This window comes from Onychomys torridus, chromosome 5 (assembly GCF_903995425.1).
Source record: "Onychomys torridus chromosome 5, mOncTor1.1, whole genome shotgun sequence".
In the NCBI taxonomy this organism is placed as follows: Eukaryota; Metazoa; Chordata; class Mammalia; order Rodentia; family Cricetidae; genus Onychomys; species Onychomys torridus.
The window spans coordinates 34,878,639-34,893,904 of NC_050447.1; the positions used below are offsets into that span (position 1 = coordinate 34,878,639).

Below are 15,266 nucleotides of genomic sequence, written 5' to 3' on the forward strand. Positions count from 1 at the left end.
ACAGAGCTTCCGGTGACTCGGGGGACCCAGGGTGCAGGGAAGGGAAAAGGGACGTTGGAGACCCGGCTCTCGGGTTTTAGGACTCCGCACGCCCTTGGGCCCAGAGAAGAGGATAACACCTGTCACCCGGCTACGTTTAGGCGCGGGTCCAAAATCACGGTATCTGATTGGCAAGGTTGGAGGCGCTGGACGGCGCTGATTGGTTAGCTGGACGTCGGACCAGGCTTCACCCGGTTACGGAAGCCGACGAGGGTCGAGCGCGGGCCGGGCCTGGAGGAAGTTAGCGGCAGAACCCCAGGTAGCGGTGGAGAGCGACTCGGACCCGATGGCGACCCCAGAGGCCAGCGGCAGCGGCGGGAATGGCGAGGGCTGCGACCCCTCCGTCACCTACTTCCGGCTGGAGGAGGTGGCGAAGCGAAACTCGGCGGAGGAGACGTGGATGGTGATCCACGGGCGAGTCTACGATATCACCCGCTTCCTCAGCGAGGTGCGGGCCCGGGAGGCGGGAGGCCGCCGCGTGCTGCGGGGGTGAGGGCTGGAGGCCAGGCGCAGCCGTGGGGACCGCGACCCTCAGAGGCACCCCTGGGAGGCGCGGGGCGGGCTCTCTCGCGGCCGCAGTCTGGTGACTGCGTGCCTGTCCCAGTGCATGGAGCGCTTGCAGTAGGCTAGATCACGTGCCAGACCATCACCCCCGTTTTCCATAAAGAGAAACTGAGGCTCGCAGAAGCCGAGAACTCTCAAGGTCACACGCTGGACGACCTAGTCCATTGGAGCCCTTTTCAGAACTGCTCCTTTCCAGAAAGTATGCCTTAGGAAGCAATGCTTTTGGGGCTTTTACTTTCTTGAGGAGAAGCCGAGGTTTTGTTGTTGTTGTTGTTGTTTTAAGTTAAGAAAACATTAAATTATGTATCTGTACGAGGGTTTGTGCATCTGCGTTTCGGTGCCTGCAGAGGCCAGAAGTCAGAACCCCAGGAGCTGGAGTAACTGGAGGTTGTGAGCCCCTGAGATGGACTCTGGGTACTGAACTTGGATCCTCTTGAGAGAGCAGTGTGTGCTCTTGACCAATGAGCACACTCTCCAGCGGAGCCCAGATCCCTCCCACCCGTTACTGATTAAGCAGTTGATTGTTGTTGTTGTTGTTAAAGATAAGGTCTCATTGTGTATCCTTGTCTGTCCTGAGAGTCTATGTAGATCAAGCTGGCCTCAAGCTCAGGGAGATCTGCCTGCCTCTGCTTCCTGAATGCTGGGGTTAAAGGATGGCCTGATTTTTAAAATCTTTTCTTCCTCTATTTTTTTTTGGTGGGGGGGCGCGGGGTTCGAGACAGGGTTTCTCTGTGTATCCCTGGGTGTCCTGAAACTCACTCTGTAGACCAAGCTGGTCTGGAACTCACAGAGATCCTCCTGCCTCTGGCTCCCTGAGTGCTGGGATTAAAGGTGTGCCACTGCCGACAGGCTTCCTCTCCCAATTTTGAGCTGATCCAGAAGCCATGATTTTTTCCCCCTAATTTTGCCATTGACTATATAGTCCCTCACTCTATTTTTCATTTTTAAAACTTTTTAAGGTATTGGGGGTTGAACCTGGGTCTTGGCCATATTAGGCACGTGTTCTACTATTAAGCTAAATCTCTGACCCCCTCAACCCTTTTTCTTAGCTCTCTTCAGATAAAATCTCATTACACAAGATCTCTTTGAGACGGTTATGCAACACATAATTTTTTTTCCTCCTTGAGACAGGGCCTGATGTGTCCCATGCTGGCTTTTGTCTCAGCTACAGTGTCATCTATGTAGACCTTGGACTTTGAATCCTCCTGTGTGTGCCATGCTAGGGATGCAGTCCTTCTGCTTGTCAGGCACTCTGTCGACCGAATTACATCTCTGGCCTTAGGGTTGACAGGCTCAGCCATACCATCAGCTCTGAGGAAGCAGCGCGTTCAGTCCGCTGAAGTGTACCCTCTTGTTCCTCTGCTGTCAGTCTTTTTTTTTTTTTTTTTTTTTTTTTTTGGTTTTTCCAGACAGGGTTTGCACCTTTTTCCTGGAACTCACTTGGTAGCCTAGCCCAGGCTGGCCTCGAACTCACAGTGATTTGCCTGGCTCTGCCTCCCGAGTGCTGGGATTAAAGGCGTGCGCCACCACTGCCCGGCTCTCTGCTGTCATTCTTAACATCAGGGAACCAGTGATGAGCAGTCACCAGAGATTAGTCTGAAGCTTTGACTTGTGTGATCGTTTTATTTTGTTATAGGACGATACCCTTTGGTTGATATCTTATCATACAGCTTGGTTCTGAGGACAGTTCATTTCTTTTGGTGTGTGTGGTATTGCACCTGAAGGCCTTGCACATACCAGGCAAACTCTACTTCTGAACTGTTTTCCCAGAGCCACACCTTCCCTCCAGGGTCTCAATATGAAGCTTTGCAAAGAGGACATTATGCTAATGAATTTTTTTCTAGTAGACAATGAACACAATTCAAGAATTTGGTAATTTCTTACATTTGTATAGTGGACGATTACCACCCCCACCCCCAAGTCTGGGAAAGGAACTCAGGACCCTTACACATACTAGGCAAGTAAAGTATTCTACCCCTGAATGTCACTGTTTGTTTGAGACAGGATTTTTCTCTGCAGCCCAGGCTAGGCACTAAACTCTTTGGGGTCCTTCTGCCTCAGTCTCCTGATAGCTGGGGTGGCAAGTCTGCCACCACATCTGACTCTCAGGTTTCTTCCTCCTTTTTTAAAAAATGGTCCTTCAGAGTGAACCCAGGGCCTTAGATGAATAGAGGGCAAGCACTGTACCCCTGAGCCATACCTCCATACCCTAGCCCAGTTGTTTGTTTTGCTTGTTATTTTGAGATAGGATCTTATATAACGTTGAACTCCTCATTCTCTACATCCCCAGTACTAGAATTAATGATAGCTGTGTAACACTACTCCTGACCAGGCCTCTTTTCTTTTTTCTTTTCTCTGTGTAGCCCTGGCAATCCTGGAACTCACTCTGTAGACCAGGCTGGCCTCAAACTCACAGACATCTGCCTGCCTCTGCCTCCCGAGTGCTGGGATGAAAGGTGCCCCAGCTTAGTTTTTTAAAAAAACAACTAGTTGAGAGTGATGTGACAGGGATACTAGAAACAGTTTCTGTGAGATATGATCATATAATTATCTGATGAGTGACAGTCGGGCTTAGAAGATCCCTTGATTTCTTTTGTCCACATAGTGTTATTTCAAAATCCTAGTCTTGACTATGTCTTCTGGTATTCGCCTTCTAATACATTTTCTGTTAAAATATAGTTCATAATATGGAGGCAGTCCACATTTTACTTAAAGTTTTGTGGTTTTAATTTTCCCAGAGTTTGTTGATTGAGCATAGACAGTGAATTTGGAAGGACCCAGATAGGGAAGGGTTAGCAGCCTATTTCACCGTGCACTGATGTAGCCAGAGATGGCATCTGGTAGGCAAGGCTTCCCTTGAAGCTTGAGATACGCATCTTTTTCTGCAGTTAGCTGTTTCTTTGTTCTTTTTAAAGACAGGGTCTTACCTGTATTCCAGGGTGGCTTTATCTTACCTAGACTGGCCTTGAATTTGTGGCAATCCTCCTGTGTCAGCTTCCTGAGTGCTGAGATGACACGCTTGAGCTACCATGCTTATGTTGCAGATAGCTGTTCCTGGTTAACCTGTTCCATAATCGCTATCCCTGTTTTGTTCATTCTAAGCCTATTCATTCATCTGCTTAGGCAAATAATAAACCTTTACTTGGTGTCAGATACTGTTTTTGGTACTAAAGATACAGTAGTGAATAAACATCTATGCCATCTAGAGTCTACAATGCCTAGGAAGCAGACAGTAAACAGAGTAAATGAATGGATTGTATCCCATGGTTAGATGTAGATAGGTGCTAAGATGAAAGAGGATGGTGTGGTCTGTCTGTATGTAGTGAGAGAATAAAGATGAGGGGCTGACAGTTTTGGTATAGAGGCCAGAGATAGTGTCATGAAGGTGACACATGAAGGGCAGGAGTAAAGTGAGAGAGCTTGTCAGGAGGATGTCTACAGGGAGAGCATTCCTGGGGGAGGGCACAAGAGCCCTTGAGGTAGGAATATGTCTGGTATGTTTGGGGACAGTCAGGCTGTAGTGCCCAGGAGATCAGAATGGTTTGGAAGCCGATCACGTTCCAGCTTTGTTGGTCTTAGGATGGAGTTTGATTCTTGTTCTGAGATGGAAAATCATTGAAGAAGAAGCATGATATAATGCAATTTAATTGGGTCATTCTGACGGCTCTTCTGAGAAAGCAATGATGGAGGGCAAAGGTAGAATTGAGGAGCATAGTTAAGGAAGATGCTGTAACTAAGGCAAGGAATAGTGGCCTAGACTAGAAGAGTAGTGACAGGGGTAATAAAGAGTACATGCTGGCTGGGCGGTGGTGGGATACACTTTTGATCCCAGCACTTGGGAGGCAGAGGCAGGCGGATCTCTATGAGTTCTGCAGCCTGGGCTACAGAGTGAGTTCTAGGAAAGATTCCAGAGCCACACAGAGAAACCCTGTCTCAAAAAAAAAACAAAACAAACAAACAAACAAACAAAAAAAACAAAAAAAAAAAAAAGAAAAGAAAAAGAAAAAGAAGGATAGTATAGCCAGAGAACTATGCAGAAGCCAGGAAGTCTGGCTTGGTAGGTAACTCACAATAGGAGACTGTGGAGACTAGATGTTGGATCCCCTTGAACTAGAGCCATCTGGTGTGGGTGCTGGGAACCAAACTTGAATCCTCCGTTAGCACTTACAGTTAATCTCTGAGCCATCTCTTCAGTCCCTGCATTGCTTTTTTTTGAGAGGTTCTCACTATGAAGCCTTGGCTGATCTGAAACTCACTGTGTAGATCAGGCTGGCCTTGAACTCAACAGAAATCCTCCTTTCTCAATTCTAGGATTAAAGTTATGCACCACCAGCCTGGCCTCTGCATTTTTTTTAACCTGTGTCTTAGTGACTGTTCTATTGCTGTGAAGAGGCACCATGACCAAGGAAACTTCTAAAGAAAGTCTTTAATTGGAGGTTTGCTTACAGTTTCAGAGGGTGAGTCCATGAATATCATGACAAGGAGGAATGATGTAGGAATAGTAGCTGATCCACACATTGCAGGGAGAGAGAGAGAGAGAGAGAGAGAGAGCGCGAGCGCGAGCGAGAGAGCAAGAGAGTGTCTGGGCCTAGTGTGGGCTTTGAGATTTCAAAGCCCACTTCCAGTCACACACCTCCTCCACAAGGACACATCTATTCCAACAAGGCTATACCTCCTAATCCTTCCCAAACAGTTCCACTAACTGGCAACCAAGCATGAGTTCAAATATATGAGTTGGGTCATTCTCATTGGAATCCCACAGACTCTCAAGGACTTTCCCATGTCAGTACTTGGAATATTCTTCATTATAGCTGGATAGGACTTGTAGATAACCTGATTAATTTAGGCAGTTTCCTATTGATAAACATTTGGGGTGTATCAGTATCTACTTTCCCTCTAACCCCAAGTCACTTTCATTGACATCTTATATATAGGCAATGAAGTGAACAGATATTGGATACAGAGTTAAATATTTAAGTTTGGGCAAATGTTACATTTGTGACCACCATTAAAATCAAGAAGAATATTTCTACCACTTCTTGTGTAGCCGTTGATCTGATTTCTAACATAGAATAGTATGTATGTCTCTCACTTCTTTTATCTGTTCCTTTTCTGTTTTGTTTTTTTTTCTTTGTATGGATATGCTATTTATTCACCTGTTGGTTAACTTTTGGGTAGTTCTAGTTTTTGACTGTTATGACTAAAGCTGCTATGAACTTTCATGTACAAATCTCTTTGTAGACATAAATTTCCATTTTTATAGTAACCTGGTAGTAAAATTGGTAAGAGTGAAATGCTATGTCTGTAAATTTTTAGGCAGTGGTCAGTGCTTTACTCAGAGTTCACATCGTTTTGTACTTGTACCAGCATATGAGTTCTTTAAAGTCTGCTTGTCTTCACTGACACATTGTATTTGTTAGTCATTTTACTTTCAGCTATTCTGATGGGTAAGCAGTGACTCACGACCTTTGCTATTGTTTCATGGGCTTTATGACCATCTTTTTATAAGCATATCTTTTCAGTCTTGCATACTTTTTTTTCACTTTTGTTTTGCTTAAGTAAGTAGCACTATAAAGACCCTTTCTTGTCTGTAAAATGGAGCTAGTAGTACCTTCTCCATAGGGTGGTTTTGACCAGTAATTTAAATGGGGCATATAAAGACTTAGTATCCAGCATAGAGCTTAGTAACTTATGGAGTTTTGCAAATAATGTACAACTGTGTTGTTCCCAGCAACATTTTTTTATTTATTGCTGGGAAGATCAAACATGGGACTTCCCATATTCCAGCCACACCTTTGCAATGCTACGTGACAGATGCTTTGAAATAGTTAAAGGTGACTTAGATGCCTAGGAGTAGCAGGAAGGAGCTGGCAGGAGTTACTATCATATATGAGAGACAGTGGCTTTGCCTGAAGGAAGACAGAGAAGACAATCTCTATTTGGTTTAATCTCTAAACACTCATGAGAATTGGTAAACCTGAATTTGAGACTGGTAGTTTGGTGACCTTGTCAGGTTACACCCTTTGGCATCAGGCTTGTTTCCTAGGCAACACTCCTTTTCCCAGGCTCACTCTCATCCCAAGCAAATGCCATCATTTCCTCCTGTCACTCCCTAGCTCTGTTATCTTTCTTTTCCCTGCCACACTTTAATCTTCGTATTTGGCTTTGGTGATATAATGTATTTGGCTAGAGATTGCATTCTATTACCCAGCCTAATTTTTGCAGCTTCCTCAAGCTGATCTTTCTCAGTTCCATTTTCCAAGTCAGGTGGTGTCTAGTAGAGTTCTGTTGTCACGTTTTCACTGCATCAGTATGGAATTTCCATCCCCACAACTTGAGTGGTTTTTTCCCAGCTAGAATTCATACTGTAATTGTCATTCCTTCCATTCTCTTGTCAGTCCGTCAGGCCTGTTCTTTCCATGGGCTTAATAATCTGGAATACATTTCCATTAGTAATCTGTTCTTTCTTTTCTCTTCAAAAGCATAGGTTTTTTTCTGTCCTCTGTCAGTAGTATGTAGTAAACTAATTGAATTTAAGACTGCTGCTCCCTACCACATAGTCTTTGGATGGTTGAATTGACTAAGATCCTTCACAAGAGAATAGTACAAAGTTTCCTCATAGTTGTACAGTGTTTTATTTGGTTATTTTTGATTGAGTGAGTTAAAAATATATAGACCACAGAGTCAATTGTTTCTTCTCTTTTGTTAGTTTATATGGTAACTTATATGTGCTTTAAATGCAAGCCATCTGTGATATCACTTATCTGAAATCCCTGTACCTATTAAGTTAAATTGGGAAAATCTTGAGTCTGAGAACTGTCTGAGCTACAACAAAACCTCAAAACTAAATACACAAGAGATTTGTATGTAAAGTAGGTGCTAAAGAAAGTGGGCATTATGTATTGTATAATACTAGGTTTTACTTAATCAAAGTAGGTAGGAATCTTGCTTGTTTTGATGCAGAATTTGAACTGAGGACCTTGGACTTACTAAGCAAATACTCTGTGATTGAACTCTATCTCTAGCTCCTGTGTATGTGATTTGTTCAGATTTTTAAATTTTGTGTGTATATGTGTATCTGTGCACTTTAGTGCAGGATCCTATAGAGGCCAGAATAGGGTGTTGGGTCTCTTGGAACTGTAGTTATAAGTAGTCATAAGTGCCCATTGTCTTCCTTAAGAGTGGTAAGTGCTCTTAACTGTAGAGACATCTCTCCAGCTCCTTGTGAGTTTTGCTGTTATTGATATGTTTTGTTGTGTTTTTGCTATGCTAAGAACCAAATCTTCTGCATGTTTGATAAGCATGTTATCATTTCCCAGGCCAAGGAAGAATCCCCCCCCCACTCCCCCCCTCCCCAACTCCCATATAGGGTTTCTCTGTGTAGTTTTGGTGCCTGTCCTGGAATTTGCTCTATAGACCAGGCTGGCCTTGAACTCACAGAGATCAGCCTCCACCTCCTGAGTGCTAGAATTAAAGGTGTGCACCATCACCACCAGGCTTAGACAGGGTTTCTCTATGTAGCCCCAGCTGTCCTGGAACTTACTTTGTAGACCAGGTTGGCCTCAAACTCAGGGATCTGCCTGCCCCTGCTTCATGAGTGCTGGGAGTTGAGTGCCACCCCTACCCTGGCTTTAGCTCTCCATTTTAACCATTTTTACCTGTACAATTCAATGGCACTCATTTATTTCATTTACACTATTATGTAGCTATCACCACAATCTATTTCCAAAGCTTTTTATCACTTTGAACAGAAACTCTATAAGTGTTAAGCAACAACTCTCCATTCTGCTCCCCAAATTCATGGTAATTTCCAATTGTGTTTATGAATCATTCTGTTTTATATAAGTTGAATCATATAATGCCTTTTGAACTTGTATTTCTTAACTTACTATATGCTTTTTAATTTATATATTTACTTGTGTGTGGTGGGGTGAGCCATACCACAGAATATATGTGAAGGTCAGAGGAGAACTTTCTGGAGTCTTTTCCTTTCTTCCACCTTTCTGGTGATCAGACTCAGGTCGCTAAGTTTGGCAGCAAGGACCATCATCTACTCATTATTGATGAGCCATCTCATCAATCCTTTACTCTTTGAATGAAAAGCATTCTTATTACAGATTTTTAGCCATTCTAAGTATGGAGTTTGGCATTAAGTACATTCACATATTTTTTGCAGCCATCACCACCATCTGTCTCCAGAGCTTTCTCACTCAAATTGAAACTGTACCCATTAAACAACAAACCCCAATTCCCTGATGCTCCCAGCCTAGCAGTTCACTGTTCTGATTTCTGTTTCTATGAATTTTATCCGTAGAAATGGGATCATATAAGTCAGCTGTGGTGGTTCATCCTATGATCCCAGTATTCAGGAGCCCGAGGCAGGAGGATTACTGTAAATTCAAGGCCAGCCTGGAGTTCTTTGGTTTTAGTTGAACTTAGGTAGTAATTCTTCTAGATGCTATTAAGTAGAATTCCTTCCTACCTTCCTTCTTTCCGTTCTTTCTTTCTTCCTTTGTTTCATCCTTTTTTATTTTGATGGGGGGTTATTCATTGCTGGTTCATGGAAACTTTTTTTTTCATGCTTGTTCCCCAAAACCTTGCTGACTTAGTTTGTGAGCTGTTAATACCTTTCTTGTAGATTCTTTGAGCTCTTCTGTTCCTCTTTCTTACTTTTTTCTTCCTTTCGTTCTTCTTATTTGGACTTCTATTTATTTGTCTGAGTGTCTTGGCTAGGACTTTAAGTACAGTACTGAACAGCAGTCCCGAGAACTGGCATTTGATCTGGTTACTGATTAAGAAACAGTCTTTCACTTTTGAGTATTTTTTTTTGCGCTGAGGATCGAACCCAGGGCCTTGTGCTTGCTAGGCAAGCACTCTACCACTGAGCTAAATCCCCAACCCGAGTATTCTTTTGTATGTTTTTCATAAGTGCTCTATATTATATTGCTGAAATTTACTTCTTTCTAGTTTTCTAAGATTTTTATCAGGGTGTTGAACTTTGTCAAATGCTTTCTTCTGTCTCTAGATGACTGGGTTGTTTTCCCCTTTCAATTAATGTGATGTGGTATATTGATACATTTTATTTTTCTTTAGAAATTTTATTATTATTAAACATTTTATTTATTTAAAATGTATTTGTGCATATGTACATGCCATAACACACATTTAGAAGTCAGCAGACGACTTTCAGGAATCTGTTCTCTCCTACCATGTGGGTCACGGGGAATGAACTCAGGTCATTAGGGTTGGTAACAAGTCCTTTTACCTTATGAGCCATCTGAGCCATCTTGAGGGTCCTCTAACTTGTGTTGAGACTGTCTGTCACCGAACTGCGTCCTCATGTTCACTTCCCGTACTCCTGGATTATAAGCACACACCACTGTGCTGAGCTTTTCACATGGGTGAGTCCTTATGCTTGTGTGGAATGCACTTTATTGACTGAGCAATCTCCCCAGCCCACACTGATCACAAAAAAATATCAACCCAGAAAGTTGGGTGTGGTGATGAACACCTGTTAACCCAGCACTGGGGTGGGGCAGAGGCAGGCAGGTCTCTGTGAGTTCTAGGCCAGCCTGGTCTACAGAGTTCACGACAGCCAGGACTAGGTAGAGAGACTACCTCAAAAAACAAAACAAACAAAAGAAATTCACTTTTTTTTTTTTAAAGAATTCTTTTGTTGCCATTTATATTTATTTCTTTTAAAGTTTTTTGTTTTTTGTTTTTTTTTTGAGTATACTATATCATTTCTATCCCTCCAACTCCTCCCGTGCCCTCCTTTAGTGTTGCTCACGTGTACATGTGTTTAGGACTGATGCTTGGGATTGGATAGCCTCTCAGGAGGCTCCTCCCTGGAGAAAAACAGATTCTTTTCTCAGCAGCCAATCACTTGTAGCTCTTCATCTAGGAGTGAGGGCTTGTGAAGTTTCCCCTGTTCATGGGGCATGCCAACTGGTGTGGTCATTATAGGATTTAGCTTAGGCAACCATGTTGTTCAGATTTCATGTGTGCCGAGTCCCTGTCTAGCAGCGGGACCCTGGGCCTCTGGCTCTTACACTCTTTCTGCCCCTTCTAGTGTGTTCCTTAGGTGTAGGGTTGTTCAGTCCAGGTATTTCTAACCTATTAGCATTGGCATCATTTGCCTATAGTCACACGCAAGGATTGAAAGTTGAGCTTTTGGCTGGGCGGTGGTGGCGCAGACCTTTAATCCCAGCACTCAAAGGCAGGCAGATCTCTGTGAGTTCGGGGCCAACCTGGTCTACAAAGAGAGTTCCAGGACATTCAGAGCTTTCATACAGAGAAACCTTGTCTTGAAACAAACAAACAAAACCCAAAACACCTCCGCCCCCCCTTAAAAAAACAAAACAGAAAAAAAAAAAAAAAAAAAAAAGTTGAGCTTTTGACATTAAACTGCCTTCATTGGCTTTCCTGAGAACAGGTTGAATAAAACTTTTGTTTTGGGTATCCCATTGCAAGCTTGAAAGTGTTAAGAGCTTTAAATGCCACAGGTCATGAATGGGGCAAATATTGAGAAATAAAAAATCCTGTATCTGTCTTAAGCCTTGCTTTGGTTTGCTCATGAGTTGAATAGGTTATTACACAATATGTGGCTCCCCACCGAAGATCATCATTTTTACTCAGAAAGGCTGAGAATAATTTATCCTGCTCTCTTTAAGTTGAAACCTGGTTTTCTTTCTTGATTCAACAAATAAAGGAGTGAGGATGGAGCTGTAAAGAAGAGCATTTGTTTTATTTTTGAGACAGGGAATCACTATAGTCCTGGCTGTCCTGAAACTCACTGGGTAGACCAGGCTGGCCTTGAGCTCACCTGTCTCACGTCCCTAGCACTGGGATGTTTGTTTTCTAAAGAGACAGTCTCAAGTCTCAGTGTGAACTGCTAAACTCAAGCGATCACCTTCCTGCCTGGGTCTCATGAGAAAGCCCAGACTACAATGTATGTGACCCCAGCTGATCTCAGACTTGCTGTGAGGATGACTTTGAACTCCAGGTCCTGCTTTCACATCACAAGTATCAGTATTGCATGCTTGTACCATTGTGTTCAGTTACCAAAGCCTTTTTTGTTTTAATAAACACTGAATGTCTCCTATATAATTGTTGAATATTATGTAGTGTATTGTTGAGTTACAGCTGTTTGCCCTCATGATTGGATGGCCAACTGGAAAGTGGTTTCCTGTCACTGTCTGTTAGAGAGTATCATATTGTTTATCACTAGTCCCAAAAAGCTAAAAATTTGGTTTATGTTTTTTACTAAGTGCTTATCAGTTTTTCAATACTGTAAAGACCAAAATGTAAGGCAAACCAAACCCTGAGTCACAGTCACTTTCTACACAAAGAGATGGGAATTAAAATACTTCTCTATTCAAATCACTTGGGCTGGCAAGATGGCTGAATGGGTAAAGGTACTATAAATAAATCTCTTCCTAAGCAGGACATAATGGTGCACGCCTTTAATCCCAGCACTCTGTGAGTTCGAGACCAGCTGGGTCTACATAGTGAGTTTCAGAACAGCCAGAGCTACAAAATAGACTCAAAACAACAAACAAACAAATCTCTTCCTGATTTGGGATCACAAAAACACTGCTTATTTTGTATTTATTAGCTAAAATATTTTTTTTTAAACAGTCTCATGCTTTGCTGACTTTTTTTTTTCTTGAAGGCCTTTGGTTTTGATAGTTTAATTTAAATGGCTTTAGTTAACTATTAGTTGTATATAAAAAACAAATCACCGGGTGTTGGTGGCCACGCCTTTAATCCCAGCACTTGGGAGGCAGAGCCAGGCGGATCTCTGAGTTCGAGGCCAGCCTGGGCTACAGAGCAAGATCCAGGAAAGGCGCAAAGCTACACAGAGAAACCCTGTCTCAGAAAAAAAAAAAAAATCGGGTTGGGGATTTAGCACAGTGGTAGAGCACTTGCCTAGCAAGCACAAGGCCCTGGGTTCAATCCTCAGCTCAAAAAAAAAAAAAAAAAAAAAAAAGAAAGAGAGAGAGAGAGAGAAAAGAATCCAATATTATTACCATACTTTAATGTTGAAGTTTTTGAGGTAGTTGAGTTGCTTTTGAATTTATGTGAAATAGATGTTTTGCCTGCATGTATGTCTGTTTACACACACACACACCCGCCTTTGCCAGTGTAGGCCAGAAGGGGATGTCAGAGCTCCTAGAACTGGAGTTACAGATGGTTGTGAGCTGCCATGTGGTTGTTGGGAATTGAACCCGGGTCCTCTGAAAGAGCAGCCAGTGCTCGTAACGGCTGAGTCATCTCTCCAGCCCTAGTAGTTGAGGTTCTTGAACAATTGGACAGCCAATGAAGAAGTTAAAATCTCATTTAGAAAGTTTTCTTTAACAATTTAAAACTTTAAAATCAGCATATAAGGTATTCTGTATTGCTGTGACGTTTTACTTCTGAAGAAGTAAGAAGAAAAACGCAAGTTGGGCTAGCAAGACGGTTCATTGGGTAAGGTGCTTACTGCAAAGCTTTAGGCCAATTCCGGAACCCACGTGGTAGGAGAGAACTGACTTGTGCAAGTTGTCATTGGACTTCCATACAAGTGACTTGACGTGTACACACAGACAGACAGACAGACACACACACACACACACTTTATGAAGAAAAATGAAAGTTTATGTCAGAAAAGAAATATAGCTGGAGAGGTGGCTCAGCATCAATTAAGAGCACTTGCTGTCTCTCCAGAGAACCCAAGTTCGATTCCCAGATGTTGGCTTACAACCATCTGTAACTCTCTTCCAGAGAATCTGAGACCTTCCTCTAGTCTCTGCAGGCACAAGGCATGTGTGTGATACCAAGACGTAAGTGCAGACACAATGCCCATACACTTTAAAAAGAAAAGAAAGTACAGGGGCAGGGTGCTGCGTAGATGTAGCAGCCACCTCAAGTTCTTTTTGCCACTGTGCAGCCGTGAGTCATCCACTTCTTTGGCTCCTCTCAGATTTCTGCCTCTCCCGAAGTGAAAAGTACTAGAAGAGGCTATGGAAACCAAGATCCACCACAGTGCAAATGTCATGCCACGTGATAGGCACCTCCTTCAATCTCATCTCATGGACTTCCTCCTCTACCTTTTTATGGCAGTATTATATCCTTTCTGTGCTTGATTGGGGAGAATGGGAAGTAGAGCAGAGGTACGTTATGTTAGTTACCTCGTCTGAACTCGTCTTTCAGTATCTAAAAAAATACTTATTTTCTGTGTGTGTGTGTGTGTGTGTATGAGTACGCATGTGTGAGTACAGGTGTCTGAAGAATCCAGAAGAGAGGCCATGGCCCTGGAGATGGAGTTGCAGGAGGTTGTGAGCCATGCAATATGGCCACTGGGAACTGAACTCTGGTCCTTTTCAAGTAGTTATATCTTCTTAATTGCTGAGCCGTCTCTCCAGCTCCTGAGGCTGGTCTTTTGTTGTTGTTGTTGTTGCTGTTGTTGTTTGTTTGTTTGTTTGAGACAGGGTTTCCCTTGTAGCCCTGGCTGTTTCTGGAACTTGCTCTGTAGATCAGATTGGCCTCGAACCTGCCTCTGCCTTCTAAGTTCTGGGATCAAAGACATGAACCACCACTGCTCAGTGAGGCTGGTCTTATTCCTGATACTTTTATCTCTGCCTCCTGAGTGCTAGGTTTGTAGTCATGTGCCAATATGCCTGGCTTCTTATTTCTTGTTTCTCTAGCCAGGGCAATACTTAGCACTACTTTATTACTTTTTTTCTTGCTGTAACAGAATAGCTGGCATTAGGGAAGGATTTCTGTTGACTCACAGCTTGAGGGATATGACCCACCGGGGCTGGGAAAGCATGATGACTGCAGTGAGAGGTGACTGGTCATATTGTGTTTGCAGTCAGGAAGAGAGAGGTGAATCCTGAACTCATCTGACTTTCTCACTTTTCCCTTTTCACTCATTTTGGGACCACAGCACATAGTATGCCACCCACATTCAGGGTGGGTCTTAGGTAAGTTCTTAAAAAATGTCCTCACAGGTGTGTTTTCCAGGTAAATCCTATTAAACTGACAGTGAAGATTAGCCAGCACAAAGACTGGTAGACAAGAACTGGTTGAGCTAAAATTGAACTTGGTCCCATCTCTTGGAAAGTTTGGGCTAGGTTTAGAATGTGCTCTCGCCTGCCATAGGAGAGTCAGGTGGGGTGGAGTGCCTTGTGCCCTAGTCTCGGTTCTTTTTTCCTTATCTGGCCTCTTAAAATAGCTACAGCAAACTCACAGAGTTAGACCCAAAGTTAACCTGTAAGCCCCACCTGCCCAAGGACCAGGTAACTTCCTGAGATTCAACTTCCTGGGAGTTGTAGTTCTTAGAGAATAACAACAAAGCCTCATGGTGAAGTATGGTGGCCTAGAGGTTTTGTTCAGTAAGCCCTGCCAACATATGTCTAGAGGCCACACAGCTGCAAAGTTTCCAGATGGTGCTTCTGACCAAATCCCATCTTGGTCAGTATATATCATTTTTAATAAAAGCTTGCTTAAATTCACCCAAAATTGTGAAACTGTTTTGTTTTTGTTTTTTTTCTGGTGAATTTCAGGAGTATATTTTTATATATTGGCAGTCTACAAGTCTGCTCTCCAGGACCTGTGGCACTGAAGTTAGGGACTTGGGGCTCTTAATAATAGTGTGTAAGACTGCCTTGTGTCTGCTA

At 43.0% G+C, this 15,266-nt stretch overlaps 1 protein-coding gene across 1 annotated transcript in view; it reads left to right on the plus strand.

Annotated features, from left to right (window-relative positions):
- Positions 1–228: 228 nt before the first annotated feature.
- LOC118584347 (cytochrome b5 type B) overlaps positions 229–15,266 on the plus strand; it is a 38,027-nt gene continuing 22,989 nt past the window's right edge. Inside the window, exon 1 of the mRNA XM_036188532.1 lies at positions 229–487. Within this exon, the coding sequence (XP_036044425.1) occupies positions 326–487 (162 nt within the window). The 5' untranslated portion in view covers positions 229–325. The remainder of the gene's footprint in view (positions 488–15,266) is intronic.